The sequence below is a fragment of the Desmodus rotundus genome, chromosome 11 (assembly GCF_022682495.2).
Source record: "Desmodus rotundus isolate HL8 chromosome 11, HLdesRot8A.1, whole genome shotgun sequence".
NCBI classification, from domain to species: Eukaryota; Metazoa; Chordata; class Mammalia; order Chiroptera; family Phyllostomidae; genus Desmodus; species Desmodus rotundus.
In genome coordinates, this window is record NC_071397.1 from 50859103 (window position 1) to 50876287 (window position 17185).

Below are 17185 nucleotides of genomic sequence, written 5' to 3' on the forward strand. Positions count from 1 at the left end.
CCCAATGTGTAGTCAAAAATGAAGAGTTTGATTCATTATATAAAATACAACACCAGAATATAACTGTATTTTAATGGAATCATACATATACAACTATTTTGCAAAAAAATAAAAGCAAGGAAATGAGTAATACAAAATTTAGATAATGTTATTTCTGAGTGGGAGGGATATACTTTAGAAAGGTCTTCTTATAAAGCTTCAAAACTACTGGTATTTTTCTGCATCTTCTGCTCTGTAGTGTACCTGGATATTGTTTTTATTGCTATTCTTTAAAATGTGCAAATATGGGATGTGTTTATATATGCATATTTCACAATTAAATTTTTTTTAAAATTCAGTCAGGTGTTAAGGAGAGCAAACTGAGTACATCATCAAGTTCTAGACTATGTATGAATCAAGGTTTCCTTGTTACTATGTAACCAAACAAAATAGAGAATTCTCTTGGCTTCTGAGGCTGATGTAAGATGGAACCTTCAGCTGTAACCTCTATTTTAAATGTTCTTGTTCTTCACACCTGCCTCCCTGTTTTCAATTACTTTTATAAGTATTTCAGTACAAAAGTGGTTTTATATAATACTTTGCAAATTAAATGTCATCTTTATCTGTCTACTTTGGTTTTCCAAGTTTCCACTGAAAAAAAATGCAATGCAGTTCTTTAAAAAGTTTGAAAACAACCAGTGTACTCGAGTTAAATGCAAATTTTGAACACCTGTTATCAAAATCAGCTGTCCGTTACTAGTGAGAGCTTCCCAGTGGAACTTTAGTGGACCAGTTTCTAAGAGAGGGGACAGTCATCACCTACCACTGGAGAAAGGGACTGGCACACCAGCCCGACTGTACTCCGCCCCTTTCCCCTAGTAGTTCAGGAAGCACAGAAAAGCTCTCCAGTCTTTCAACCACTACCCCCGCCCCCACCCTCTCCCACTACCCGGGCTTTAGGGAGGGAGCCAGAGCCCCGCCCACTAGTAAGCCCCGCCCTCGGCCGAAGGCTGTGCCAGCGCCTTTTAAGAGGAGGGGCTGGCTGTGCTCGCAGCTGGGAGGTCGTGGGTACTTTCTTTCTACCCCCATTCTCTACGTGAGCCTTAGCAGAAGAGTCTTCGCTGGTGGCCGGGTTCCCACACGTCGGTGAGTAACCTGAGGGAGTCGGGCAGCTGACGCCGCTGGTGGGCACCAGGCCCGCAGCCGGCGCCTGCGCGCTGGTCCGCCTGGAGTCTGCCCGCTGCTCCCCCCCACGGCCCTTGACCCTGCGGCCCTCGGCGGTGCGGAGCTGTGCTCTCCGGTGCCCTGGGCCACCGGGTTCTGGCGCTCTTACCCCGTATTTTTGTCTGGGCTAGTTTTATTGCCTTCTACTGTACTTTATTCCAACCGCCACTTTGGAATGGAACGTCCTCCCGTCGCCTCGGTGTTTCCCTCTTCGCCCCAGCAAATTCTGGCAGCAGCAAATTCTGACTGAAGCCTTTCAGCACCCGCGCCTTTATCCTCACACCTGCAGCCTGGTGTTGAGCCTGTGGGCAGAGTGGAGGGACCTAGGCCTACCCGGCTCGGGGTGCGGCGGGAAGGGCCGGTCGCCTTTCTCCGGTGCCTTTAGTCGGCAGAGGAGAGCAAGGATGGCGAGGCCCCACCGAGGTGGTTTTTCCATTCACCTGTTCACATGTTCGGTAATGTCATCATAGACTTTATCTTTTGCTAAATCTCAAGATGCAACTATGCTGGACTAGTGTCTCTTCCATTTTCCAAAGGAGCAAGTTGAACTTCAGGCAGTTACGATTGTTTTGGTTTCATTATTGCAAGACCCTACAGATAAAATGTAGAAGTGCTTAAAAAAAAGGGAGGACAATGTTATACGAACTTGAAAAAAGACAAATGGGCCTGAAATGACTTGTGTTAACGTATTTAGACAATAGTCTGAAAGACAAATAAAATAAAATTTAAAGATTGGTAATAGTCACATTGCAAATCATTTTCATGATTATATATTACTCCATTCATATTAAACTATATGTAAACTCTGAAAAAATTGTGGAGTGCAATGAATCTTGATACTTTCAGGCTCCCCCATAAAACATTAGTCATGTGATGAATATTAAGTGTATAATCAGAAAATAAACTGTTTTGAGATTAAATTTGGGCTACAGTTTATGAGTAGGTAACATATAATCACTGTTTACTAGTCCATAATGTTTAAATCAAAATATGACCACGTGTCAGCAATTTTTATCTGTGTCACAAAAATTACAGTGTAATATTCTATTAACTTGATTTGTGTAATGTTAGACGTGGAATGGAATGAAAGCAAAAGCTTGTAGTTCTAGAGCCAGAATTGCCCTGCTGCTTGCTAGTTGCTTAACCTCAGGCAGGTTATTTACTGATTGCTAGCTAAGATACTTGGATAAAGTTATCAGTTGCTCTGTATCTTAGTTCCAGCATCTATAATATGGCATTAAGGAGAATTTCTGCTTCATAGGTTGTTGGGAAGATTAAAGTGGAAGGATGAGAATTTTTGTTAACCAAAGGGTACAAGTGTTTACTTAAAACTGACCTGGGCAGGAAGCCTTGCTACAGAAACTGATTTTGAAAGTTCCAGGTGTGTCTTCTAGTATTTATCTCCAACAGCTTCTTAGAAAATAAAATTAGAAGAAAACAATCCAAAAAAAAAAAAGCACTAGATGGTTGTATAATTTAATAATGGATAATTAAAAAGTGAAATGTTTTTGGCTTTTCTCAGTAACAGGATAACAGCAAATACTTTTAAAATGATTTAATAATTTTTATTGTATTTTTTTAAATTACCATTTAGTCCCTTTATACCACCCCCTTGCAATCACTATACTGTTGTCCATGTCCATGAGCCCTTTTTTCTTTTTGCTCAGTCGCAGATACTTTTTGAAATAATAGTTGATATTGTATTGCTTTTGTATCTCTTGGAACTCATTGGACCTCCATGTCAAAAACTAGTATTTCAAAGATTAAAAGCACAAAACACAAATAGAAACCATAAAACTTCAAAAGAACTTCCTATGCAATGTAAACTGCCTTTTGAAAATAACAATTTTCAATAGCTGATACCTGGAGTAAGTTCCTGCTTTGAGAAGCTATACATCACCAATTAACTTGCTTCCCCCCCCCCAAGTCATTTCTGAAACTTCTTTCTTTTGTTGAGCCAAATAAGTACTGTGTTGGCCAAAAAGTTCATGTAGTTTTTTTTTTCTGTGAGATGGCTCTAGCAGTGCTTATTGTCTTTAACATCATTTGAAACAATTTTATTAGGTTGTATTGTGACAGCTGTCATATCAGCATGAATTTAAAAAAACATCAAAATCGGTAAAGCATTCTATAATGCATTCTATATAAAGCATTCTATAATGCTTGTTTTAGCTTAAACCTTATATTATTGGTTTATTTAATGACATACTTTAATGAGTTCAGCTTGGTGTGGTCACAGTGTATTCATGTAATAACTATTAGAATATAATAAAAACTTGATGGGGGGTCCCTAAATTAGACTATTACTAATAACAGAAAGTATTACTTTGATACCTTATTTTCAAAGTTTAGGAAGGAGATTATTTGACACAAAAGCATTTTTATCCAACTAGTGAATTAATATAATTATGAAACAAAATCCCAGACCCACCTACCTATTCCTTTGGTAAAAGTCCATTTTCATGACTTTATAAGAGAGAAGGAGCTGATGTGATGGAGTGCACGGAGGGGAGAGAGGTAGGACACCAGGTACAGTGTCAGAGAAGGTTTAGTAATCAGTGTTGTTTTCTATGTTTCATACACTTTGAGTTATAGATAACTGTACATATTTATGGTATATGTAAATATATGTAAGGTATACATATATGTATAAGATTAACATGCATATTATATTCATAGGTATGTATATATATGGTATATATCTATGTGGTATATGGATATACCATATCTACTTAAATAAAATTTTGAAACTGGGCAAAACAATATTATCGTTTAGGATGCTTATGTTTTGGAAAACCTATTTAAAAAGATGAGGGAATGGTTAACAGAAAAGTCGGGTGGTTTCCCTTAAGTGAGGAGAAGGGGTAGGGCTAGTGATTGTCAGAGAGCATGAAAGGTAGAGATGGGCTTTTAAAAGCTGGCCATTTTATTTTTGAACGTTTCTGTTGAATTCTAGCCCAGAAAGAAATAATGCTTGCTCATCTTAGTATTTCTTGCGTATACACATAATAGAGGCATCCGTTTGTAGAAAGTTGTGTGAGACAGAAAACTTGCTCTACAGATTAAATTTTACTTGTCTTTTCTATCATGGCTAATTTATTTTAACTTAATACTTTAGAATAACAACAGTATGATGTATGGTAGAAGATCCTATTTAATAAATACAATCAGTGTGAACTTTTCACAAAGTAACTTTTTAATAAAAATTGTACATTAAGACTTAAATATTTGATCCATGTGTACACCTACATGCCGATGTACGTACAAGGGGGGACCCAAAATACCCATTGGAGTACACCTATTAAGACATTTTTTCCATTGCTCAAAACAATTTTTGAACTCGTGGATTTTGATGTCTTTTACTGCTTCTGCTGTTTTTTGTTTCACCTCTTCCCCATCAGCAAAACATTCCTCTTTGAGGACTTTTTTATCCGGGGAAACAAAAAAACATCGTTTGGGGTGAGATCATGTGAATAAGGGGGGTGGGGAATGAGGTCATGCTGTTTTTGGTCAGAAACTGGTGAACACAGTGCAATGCGGCCTGTGTGCCCCTAAATCACCCAGCGTGAAAAGGTTAAACTCATTGAAAGAGTCTTCAAAAAAAAAAATTCACTGAAGCTGAACACAGCCTCTCATAGCAACACCTACAACGATACAGATGGGTTCCTAAAACACTCACCTGGTGGAGGAAGCCTGTATTACAACAAGGGACCCACCTTCCAGAAGATAATTTGGGTTTTTGGGGAGTCTCCCCTTGCACACACCTACCTATACATACAGATATATGCACATACTTAATAAAACAAAAATACATGCGAAACCTTAGAAGTTGTAAGTTAATTTTATAACCTCCATTCAGTATAATTTTCAAACTTCTGAAGGAATATTTTTAAAATTAGGAATCTCTACTTTGTGATCATTCAAAATTTTTTGTCTCATTTTATTCCATCTAAAATGTCATTTAAAATGTGTGATGAATTTCTTCCTGTGAAATAATTATTTTAGTTAAAAAGTGAGTTTTTGAAAATGTCATAAGTATTTTCTTTTTTAAAAAAATTATTTCATTGTTCAATTACAGTTGTCTTCATTTTTTCCCCACCTCTCTACCCCACCCCAGCCAAACCTCCCTCCCTCCCCTGCTTCCACCCTCCCCTTTGGTTTTGTCCATGTGTCCTTTATAGTAGTTCCTGAAAACCCTTCTCCCCACTATCCCTTCCCCTCTCCCCTCTGGCTATTGTTAGATTGTTCTTAACTTCAATGTCTCTGGTTATATTTTGTTTGCTCTTTTTCTTTTGTTGATTATGTTCCAGTTAAAAGTGAAATCATATTTTCTTTTTTAAACTATGAACCTTTAACTTTATATTTAGAAAATTTTAGTACCTGTACATAGAATGTTTTCTTTATATTCATCGTACACAAAATCTCGCCAAGTAATGAAAAAATATATTTGTTTTGTTAAATAAAGTTTCCAAAATGTTTATCTGACAAAAAGCAATTGTGGTATCTCCAAATAAATACTTCTATTTAGTTTAGCCATCTATAGATTTTGTTGTAGATGTCAGTATTTGATAATCAATATACTAATGCACTGTAACATTTTTTCAGTGTAATGAACTTTATGAACTTGAGTTTTCATTTTTGAATACATTGGAAAATATCATTAATACCACTTACTAATTACTGTTTTTTAATAAATTACAGCTAAACATTTATCATTTTGGAGTTTAAAGTATGTCATCATGGCAAAGTTTCGAAGAAGGACTTGCATCATTTTGTTACTTTTTATTCTGTTTATTTTTTCTGTGATGATGGGTTTAAAAATGCTGAGACCAAATAAAGCTGCTTTTGGAATTCCTTTTGGACTTGACCTTCTTCCAGAAGTTCATCAACGACCTCCTCGCTTGGGGAAAAATTTTGATTCCCAAATGAGTGACAAAATCAACAGTGAAACAAATATCAAGAATTTAAAAAGAGTTGAAACCACTGTGAAACCTTCCAAAGCCTCTGAACCTTATGTGGAAGAACTGCCACCTCTGAATTATTATTTACATGTATTTTATTACAGTTGGTATGGAAATCCACAATTTGATGGTAAATACATACACTGGAACCATTCAGTTCTGAAGCATTGGGACCCTAGAATAAACAAGAATAATCCACAAGGGAAACACAACCCCCCAGATGACATTGGCTCCAGCTTTTACCCTGAGTTAGGGACTTACAGCTCTCGGGATCCTGCTGTCATCGAAACTCACATGAAGCAAATATACTCAGCTTCAATTGGTAATTATTTTATTTTGTGTGTGTGTTTGGGGGAGCTCTGTGCATGTAAAATATATAATTTTAATGTTCACATTATTAATTATAAATGTAAACATAAACTCCAAATTAAACTGTATATATGTTCTTGAACATACAAGAAATCACCTTTTAACACTACTTTAAAGCATGTTTAATTTAAAAATTTTGTGGGACTTCTGGATATATTGTTTTTATTGATTTCTAATTTGTTATATTTTTTGAATCTTATTAAATCTTGATTTACATAAAAGACAATGAATTCTCCCACTTTAAGTGTACAGCTTAATGATGTTTTTCAAAAATATATACCTGATTAAATCACACCCAGTCATGAAGTAAAATACTCTATAGGCCACAAAGTTTTGTCATGCTTCCCTTTTTCAGTCCCACTCTTTACTCCAGGAGACTGAATCTGATTTTTATCACTGTAGAGAAGGTGTAAATATTCTGTTACTACATAAAAATTGAATTATTCAGCATTTGTGTGTGTGTGTGTGTGTGTGTGTGGTCTTTTGCCAAACCTGCTATTTTGAAATTTACACATGTTAATATCATTAATTCATTGTTTATTATTGCTGAATAATATTGTATTATAATAATTATAACAACTTTTTTCTGCATTCATCTTGGTGGACATTTGAGCTGTTTAAAATTTTAGGCATATAGCAATAATTTGCTCCTGTTTTTCTGATTTTTTTTAAACCATGCTCATTTATATTTGGGCCTGGTTGATTTCAAATGTGTTTTCATTTTGCTATTTATTTTCTATTTATCCCATCTGTTCTGTTCTTTCCCCCCTCTCTTGGCCTTCTCTTATATTGAATATATTTATTCCATTTTATAGCCTCCTCTGGCTTATTACATATATTTCTTCACTATATTTATCTTACGATTGCTCTAAAGTTTACACTATGCACATTTAATTTAACAGATGAGAAATTACTGGTATTTTTGTATTCTTGTCCCCCCTTCAACTTTTCTTCCCCTCAACTTCCGGCACTAAAGTTATACCCCTACTAGTTATACTAAAGTTATACCTCTACTAGTGGGTTAATAAATAGAGTCATATTACCCCACTAGTAAATACATGAAAAAAATTTTATTGGGTGCCTGAAAATTCTTCAGTCATTAAAATATCTTTTATAAAAACCTCCCTGTTTTGGTTCCTTTTGCTTTGTAAGTGTCCCTACGGAGAGGGCCGTTCAGAAGAAATTGGGTGTTGTCAGATTTTTCTGGTTCTACAAAAGGCACAAACTTACTATCAAGCCAATATGTTTGTAGAGATATGTAAGACTTTTTCATGAACAAAATAATACAGAATTTCATGAATCTACATTATAACTGTGCAAGATGGCTTGTTTTTCTTCTGTGGGATATTTTTTTTCCCAACTACTTAAAACAAATCTAAGTTTCTAGTGTATACTTACAGCTCTAATTTCTATTTTCTATGTCATAAAATGTGACAAAATTGAATTGGTAAACTCAGATAACACTGCCACATGTGTATGTTATCTATATCTATTTACAGTTTACTTTTGGGATAAAGACCTTTCAAATGACCTTTTTCTGTTTTCAACAAAGAATTTGCATTACATTCAATTCTTTATTTCAAGGTTGGCTTGTTTGTGGCTATGGAAGCTATTCTTGATTGACAGGGAAAAAAATGGATATTCACGCTAGTTTTAGTTTTCTGAATGTGAACTGAACTGTGTAGAATGAGGGTTTTTTCCCCTTAGATCAGAGGTATAACTGTGTGTGTATATACGTGTGTGTATACGTGTGTGTATATACGTGTGTGTGTATATACGTGTGTGTGTATATACGTGTGTATATACGTGTGTGTATACGTGTGTGTATATACGTGTGTGTATATACGTGTGCGTGTATACGTGTGTGTGTGTATATACGTGTGTGTGTATACGTGTGTGTGTATACGTGTGTATATATGTGTGTGTGTGTGTACGTGTGTGTGTATACGTGTGTGTGTATACGTGTGTGTGTATACGTGTGTGTGTGTACGTGTGTGTGTATATACGTGTGTGTATATACGTGTGTGTGTGTATATACGTGTGTGCACACCAAAAGATACTGGGTGACGTGTTATTGGCTGGCCCTTTCCCTTTTTCAGCTCTTTGAATGTGTTATTCTGCTCTCCCCTGACCTGTAGAGTTTCTGCTGAGAAATCTGTTAATAGCCTAATGGGGGTTCCTTTGTAGGTTATATTCTTTTTTCTCCCATAGCTATTTTAAAATTCTTTATCATCAATTTGTGAGTTTAGTATGTTTCGGAGAAAATCTTTTTGCATAGGATGATCTGTTAGTTTTGTAGACTTATATGTCCAAGTCTTTCTTAGCTTTTGTAAGTTTTTAGGTATTGTTTTTAAAATAAACACTCTGCCCCCTTCACTTCTTCTTGTGGAATTCTGATTTTTCTGATATTTGTCTTTTTGATAGATACACATAGCTCACATAGGGCTTTGTTCACTCTTTTTAAATCTAAATCCCTTTTTTGTTATTTCAAAATTTTTATCTTTTGTTCTCTATTGCATACTTTATTAAATTTATTGAATTTTCAGCTCCAGAATTTTTGTTTGGCTCTTTTTTATAATTTTCTTCTCTATGGTCAAGACCTCATTCTGTTTATATATTTTATTCCTGATTTCATTGGATTGTCTTTCTGAGTTTTCTTGTTAGTTGTTGAGTTTCTTTGTAACAACTATTTTGAATTCTTAATCAACATTCTGTGCCTTTGATCTCGGTTGTTGGAGAATACAATGTTCTTTTTGTGATGCAATATTTGCTTGATTTCTTTCATACTCCTTGTAGTTATGTGTTGGTACCCTCACATTTTAAGTAGTATACATATCCTCAACTTTTTGCTTACTGCCTTCAGCAGATGATGTATTATTGTCTTAAGTTTTTTTGAGAAGGCTGGACTTGGGCAGATTTCCTCTCATGAGTGAGTGCCTGCCTCAATCAGCACTTACTCGATTTTTGCGGGACAGCGATGTGAGGGGTCTAAGCAGTTTTGCTGGTGTTGCTGGTTCTGCAGGGAGTTTTGTGTTTCTTACCTCCTGGGTCCCTTGGAGTAAGGCACTAGGTCCCATAATACCCCAAAAGGTGATTTGTTAGTGTATAGATAAACCAGCTGATTCATTGATTAAAGGGGGATATAAAGGAGGGGTGTCTTATGCCTCCATGTTACTAATGTCACTTCCTATTATTAGGTGAAGAATAGTTTGATGGGAAAATACTGAACATAAAACACTACTTTTGTTCATAGAGTTGGTTGAATGCACATTGACTTGTTTAGCATTCATATGTTTCCTTTGATATAAATGGTCTTCTTTTCATTCTTAAATTGAATCACTGCATAAAATAATTATGCTGTTATATTACAGAGTACAAGTTGGTTAGTATTTTGCTTTTAAAACTAGAGGCATTATGTATATAAATCCTAATGATCTAACCTTTTTCCTAGAAAAGAATGATTTCTAGAAAAAATGAAGTATTAACTCCAACTATTATAAGAATGTATCAAATAGCAAATAGAAACCACTGATAGAATTGTATGCATTTTTAGTATTTTAAGGATCACATATATGTTCTATCCCTAATATTGGTATCTTGCAATTTTAAAGATAACAAATAGGTACGTTTTATTTTTTATAAAAGTTTCTACAAGCATAGTGGAGTACTCAGAATAATGGCCCCCCAAATATACACATTCTAGTCCCCAGAATCTCTGCATATGTTTCCTTACATGGCCAAGGAAATTCAGGGTGCCGATGCAATTAAGATTGCTAACCAGACCTTGAGATGGGATTATCCTGGGTTATTTGGGTGGGACAAATCTAAGCTAATGAGTTTTTAAAAGCAGAAGAGGGAAAAGAAAGGGTCAGTGATATGCTACCTGAAAAGGTCTGGGCTTGTGGTTCCTGCATTTGAAAATGGGGTTAGAGGGTCGTGAGCAAAAGAATGTGGGATCCTCAACCTGTTCAGATCAGAATCTTCTTCAGAACCTCAAGAAAGTAATGTAGAGAAGAAGTTCAACACCTTGATTTTTAGCCTAGTGAGACCCCTGTTACTGCCACCCTACCAAACTATTGATGTAAGATAATAAATTCACATTATTTTAAGCTGCTAAATTTGATAATTTGCTATGACCAATAACAAGTTAATATGTATTAGCAATAGAACACTAATACACATAGCAAAACATAATTCACTCTTTGTCTTTAAAATTATCTTACTTCATCTTGAGTTTAGCACTAAATAATGAGTTTTACCATGTTCCAACCTTGTGCTAGATTCTGTGAACATAAAGATAAATAAGTCACATCTCCTAGTCTTTATTTTTATCTTTGTTGCTTCAAAAGCACTAGATGGAAATCAGCATTACAGTATTTTCTGAAGGCAGAAAATATGTTTTCATAAGGCCACAATTCTTATTTCTGCAACTCCTGCCTTTAAAAATTTGTACTTAAAAGTACAGGAAATAGAACTTAATGATGAATTAATGATGAATAGAACTTAATGATGATTTTTGATGTTAAAATGCACCTATTAACATCTCACAAAATTTCATAAATTTTTCTTTTACTATGTTTGTATTAAATTTAAATGTATATCTATAATTACAGATTGGTGACAGTTTCATATTGCTGGTGATACCTGAGTCTAGTTCTAGTGATTGCTTTGTCTCTTGGGAGTGTGTTGGGATTTTTCATGTTTGTTTGTTTTTTGTATGCTTCAATTTTTTATTCATGAAAGATGGCCATCTTTTGTAGGACTGTAGACACTGAGCTAAGTAGTTTTCTATCCCTGGAAAATGGGCATGCCTCTCTTTCTGCTAAGCCTGTAGTGTGGGCATATACAGTTTTTCTAGCTTCATTTGTTGACAAGACGGTCCTCTCTCCATTGAGTAGTTTTCCACTTTTATCAAAAATTAGATGACTGTATTTTTACTTGGGATTATTTTAGGAATCTATTCTAACCTGTTGATATGTCACCAATATCACCCTGCCTTGATTACTGTAGCTTTGTAATAGGTCTTGAAGTCAGGTAGTATGATTCCTTTTTGTTCTCTTTCAAAATTGCTTAGCTGTAATAATCCCCATGCCCATCCATATCAATTAGTCCAAATATTCAAAATATCGTGGTGGAATTTTGAATAGGATTTTCTTGAATATATAGATTAATATGGGGGAAATTGAAATTTTAAAAATAATGAGTTGAATTAACAATGTTGAACAATAACAAATTAGCATTTCATTTCATGAATATGAAGTATCACCATTTATATAGGGTTTTAATTTTTTTTACTTTTTAAAAAATTTTGGTAATTTGCATTATACAAATCCTGCATATATTTTGTTGCATTTATTTATGAGTATTTCTTTGTTTAGTGGGATGCATCGTAAATGATACTATTTCTTAAATTTTGATTTGTTTTTCACAGTAGTACATAGAAATACAAATTTTATATCTTGTGATTTTGGTAAGCTCACTTATTAACTCTAGGACCATTTTTGTGGGTTCTTTGTTTATGTAGAGATCGAATGCAAATAGAGACATTTCTTTCTTCTCAGTCTCCATACCTTGGACTTTCAGTGTTTTTTAGATAAGATTATGAGAAGAAATCCTTGACTTATTTCTGAGCTAAAGGAAAAGAAGTCTTGTATCAGACAAGTATTATGTTAGTTGTAGAGTTTTTATAAATGTCACTTTTCAAGTCAAAGAAGTTTACTTCTATTATTATTACTGAGAGTTCTATCATATTGAATCTTATCCAGTGCTTTTTCCTGTATCTATTCACATGATCTTTTCTTTTGTTGTTGTTTTTTTCTTAAAAATTTTTTTGCATTTGGGTAAAATACACATAATATAAAATTTACCCTTTTGACCACATTTAAGTGTACATTCACTGCTATTAAATATATGTATTCATCACCACCATCCATCTCCATAACTTTTCATTTTGCAAATTGAAACTCTATCCATCAGACAATAATAACCTATTCCTGCCTCCCTTCAGCTCCTGGCAACCACCATTCTACTTTCTGTCTATTATTTTGCCTCTAAGCACCTCATATAAGTAGACTCATACCTTGTCTTTTTTCTGACTGGTTTATTTCACTTAGTATAATGTGGGTTTATCTGTGTTGTAGCATATTGCAGAATTTCATTCTTTTTAAAGATTGAATAATATTCCATTGTATGTATACACATTTTGCTTATGAATGCTTGGGTTATTTCCACGTTTTAGCTGTTGTGAATAATGCTACTATAAACGTGGGCGTACAGATATATCTTTGATACCCTTTCAGTACTTTTCATCATATGCCCAGAAGTGGAATTTCTGGATCACATGGTAATTCTAGTTTTCATTTTCTGAGGATCTACCATCCTGTTTTTCACAGTGTCTATACCATTTTACATTTCCACCAAAGAAGCACAAGGATTCCAGTCTCTCCATCTCCTTGCCACCAATTGTTCTTTTTTTTTTTTTTTTTTGGAAGTAACTATCCTAATGGGTGTGAGGTGGTATCTCCTAGTTTTCATCTGCATTTCCTTAATTATGTTTTCACATGCTTGCTTATTGGCCATTTGTATATATTTTTTAATGACATTTTCATTCAAGTCCTTTGTTCATGTTTACTCTGGTGGTTTTGCATTTTTGTTCTTGAGTTGTAGGGGTTCTCTTTTTATTCTGGATATTAATCCTTTATTGGATATTTGATTTACAAATATTTTCTCCCAGTCTATGTGTTGCATTTTTATTTTGTTGATAATGTTTTTTCATGCACAAAATGCTTACATTTTTATGAAGTTCTGTTTGTCTATTCTTTATTGTGTTACCTGTGCCTTTGGTGTCACATCCAAATAATCATTGCCAAACCCAAAGTCATGAAGCTTTGTCCCTAGTGTTTCTCCTAACAGTTTTACTGTTTTAGATCTTGCATTTAGATCTATGATACATTTTGAGTTGATTTTTGTATATGTGTTAGAAAGCGGCCCAGCTTCATTCTTTTGCATGTGGATATCCAGATTCCCCGGCACCATTTGTTGAAAAGACTATGCTTGCTCCATTGAATGGAGTTGGTAACTTTGTTAAAATGATTTGAACGTATATGCAAGGGTTTATTTCTGGTCTATAGAATCTATTCCATTGGTCTGTATGTCCGTCTTTATACCAGAATCACACTGTGCTGATTACTGTTGCTTTGTAGTAAGTGTGAGTCTTCCAGTTTTGTTATTTTTCAAGATGAATTTGGCTCTTCAGAGTCACTTGAAATTCCATATGAATTTCAGGATGGATATTTTTATTTATGCAAAAACATCATTGGGATTTTGATAGGGATCGCATTGATCACTTGGAGTACTGTCGACATTTTATAAGTACTAACCTATTGCTAACCTATTGCACCATTGGAGTTCCTCACATTTTTTTTTTTTTTTTTTTTTTTTAATTTATTTATTTATTTTATTTATTTAGTTCCTCACATTTTAACAAGATTAATTCTTTCAGTCCATTAACATGGATATGTTTGCACTTATTTGTCGTCTTTAATTGCTTTCAGCCTTCTTTGTAGTTCTCATTGTACAAGTCTTTCAACTCCTTGGTTAATTTAATTACTAAGTAATTTATTTTTTAAAATTTTATTGTATTGGAATTTTTATTTTCTTTTCAAATCATTCATTGTTAGTGTATAGAAATGCAGCTGATTTTTGTTTCTTGACTTTATATCCTGTACTTTGCTGAATTCACTTATTACTTTTAGCATATTTAAATGTTGTATTTTCTTTTTATTCCTAGTTTTTTAATCATGAAGGAGTGTTGAATTTTCTCAGAGGCTGTTTCTGAATCAATTGAGATGATTTTTTTCCCTACATTCTGTTAATGTGATATATGACATTAATAGAGTTCCAGATGTTACACCATGCTTATTAATTACATTGTGGGAATAAACCCCATTTAGTTGCGTATAATTTTTTAAAGTGCTGCTGAATTTGATTTGCTAATATTTTGTTGGGAATTTTAGTATCAGTGTTTATAAAGAGAGTGGTCTGTATTTTCTAGTAGCTTCTTTTTTTGACTTTGGCATTAAGGGAATGGTAACTCATAGAGTAGTTAGGAAGTGTGCTCTCCTCTTCAAGTTTTTTAGAACAGTTTGAGAAATTTTACTTTAATCCTTCTTTAAATATTTGGTAGAATTTACTTTAAAGCCATTGGGTTCAGGGTTTTTCTTTGTCAGGAAATTTTTGATTACTGAGTTAAAGAGTTGTTTGTATTATTTCTTCATTATGCTTTTAAAGTATGTGGAGTCTGTATAGATACTATCTCTTTCATTCCTGCTTTTGATAATGTTTCTTTTCTCTCCCTCTTTTTTTTTCTCTTGCCGATATTTCCAGTGGTTCACTAATATTCATCTTTTTGGTGAACCAACATTTGGTTTCATTGATTCTCTGGAAAAAGAACGAATGTGCATTGTGATCCTGTCAGACGGGAACCTTATCAATGTCAGTTAGTTCAAGGTTTTCATAGCATTGTTCAGTTGTTTTCTATCCTTGCCAGTTTTCTACAATACTTGTTTAATCAATTACTGATAAAGCAGTGTTGAAGTCTTTTAGTATAACTGTGGGTACCGAGGGATGACTGTAGTTAAGTTTTGGGGGAGTCAGAAGTTATACTTGAATTTGTGACTGCACAAATTCAAGAGAGGGATGTGTGCCTCCTAACCCTTAGGTTGTTCTAGAGCCAATTGTACTACAGATGTAGTACAAGGATCTCACAGCAATATGTTCCCAATTTCTCTCTCCCATACTTTTTGCTATTGTTATCCTAATTCTTCTATTAGAGAAGTACTATTTGCTGTAGATGAGATTGACAAACATTTTCTGTAAAGGATCAGCTAGTAAATACAGTGGTACCTCAGTACTTGTTAATTCGTTCTGGAAATCATTGAGTGCTGAAACCAACGAGTGAAGAGCAAGTGATGAATGATGAAGCATTTTCTCTTGCGGGGCTGAGTTGTGACTCATACAAGTTCTAGCAGGTGTGATGAGTCCTGACCAAACACTGAGGGTTGAAACATTTTTTTCTCATCAAAATCCAGTGAGCACAGGGTTCAATGAGGTCTGAAGTCTACGAATACCAATATGACTGTAAATTTGTTTTTAGAGGCCACATGCTCTCTTTACCACTACTTAACTCTAGCATTGTAGTGTGAAAGTGGTCATAAACAGTGTGCAAACAAAGGTGTAGATCTGTCTTGCCGAGGGAAAGATTTGGCTTGTGAGCCATAGTTTGCTGACTATAGCTTTAAATATTTATCTATTAAGCAATTAAAAGTAAAAAACAAAAACAAAAAACTAATTGTACCTTCATTTATTACATTTCCAATGTTCCCCATTTTTTATAGAATATCTCAGTATGTCTGGTATCAATCTTGTTCAGCTTCAGAATTTTCCTTTAATATTCATGTAGTACTGATCCACTTGCAATGATTCTTTCAAGTATTGTATTTGTATTTGATATTTTGAATGTTATATCTGCTGCAGAATTGTCAGTGAGCAGGTTTGGGGGGGGGTTTGTTTGTTTTCTTTTGGAACTTTAAAAATATTACTCCATTTTATTCTGCCTTTCATGGTTTTGAGGAGAAGTATGCTGTAGTTTTTTAAAAATCCTTTTATATGTTAATTTTTCTTGTATGTATTTGTCTTTGACTTTAGGATTTTTTTTATTTTTAGTACTTTAAATACATTTTGGGTTTTTTTGTATTTATCCTTCTTAGTGTTCTCTATCTTAGATTTGTTGCTTGTGTCTGTCTTCAGCTTTTTAAAGTTCTTAGCAATGATTTCTTCAACTATACCTTCTGTATCTGAGTTTCCAATTATAAGTGTGTTACAACTGTGATGCAAGAGCTGTTGGATGAACTGTTTGCGTTTGTGTGTTTTTACCCCAATCTTTTTCCTCATTATATTTCATTTTGGTAACTTCTCATATGACTTGCCAGAAGTTACCTGACCCCTCACCTCTGTTGAGTCAGTTCATGAGTCTGTTGAAGGCATTCTTCATCTCTTCAATGTGGTTTTCATTTCCAGCATTTCTACATGCTGATTCTTACAGTTTTTATCCGCAGTTTTTCACCTGGTTTTATATATTGGCTATCTTTCCCATTAGATCCTTTGTCATTGTAATCATACCGATTTTATGTTCCCTGTTTAATGACTTGAACATTTGTTTCATATCTGCATTGGGTTCTATTGATTGCTTTCTTTTAGCAGTGAGTTGTTTTTCTTGTTTCTTATGTGCCTTGTAATTTTTCTTGTCATTCTGTATCATGATAATAGTGTTTATGTCTAGGAATGGGCTTGCCTTCCTTTCTGATAAATCTTTAGTTTGAAAGAGTGTTTGAGATATTTTATTTTTTTAGATTTTTAAATATATTTATTGATTATGCTATTACAGTTGTCCCATTTCCGCCCCTTCACTCCACTCCATCCTGCCCACCCTCTCCCTCCCACATTCCCCCCTATAGTTCATGTCCATGGGTCATACTTATAAGTTCTTTGGCTTCTACATTTCCTATACTATTCTTTCCCTCCCCCTGTCTATTTTCCACCTATCATTTATGCTACTTATTCTCTGTACCTTTCCCCCCTCTCCCCCCTCCCAC

The 17185-nt window shown here is 34.4% G+C and overlaps 1 protein-coding gene across 2 annotated transcripts in view; it reads left to right on the forward strand.

Moving 5' to 3' along the window:
• Positions 1-987: 987 nt before the first annotated feature.
• Positions 988-17185, forward strand: part of MANEA (mannosidase endo-alpha) — a 38629-nt gene continuing 22431 nt past the window's right edge. The window contains exons 1-2 of one of the 2 annotated variants that reach the window (XM_024551731.4): positions 988-1125; positions 5905-6486. In XM_024551731.4, the coding sequence (XP_024407499.2) occupies positions 5943-6486 (544 nt within the window). In that variant the 5' untranslated portion in view covers positions 988-1125; positions 5905-5942. The remainder of the gene's footprint in view (positions 1126-5904; positions 6487-17185) is intronic. The other variant, XM_045188606.3, reaches the window with a different exon arrangement.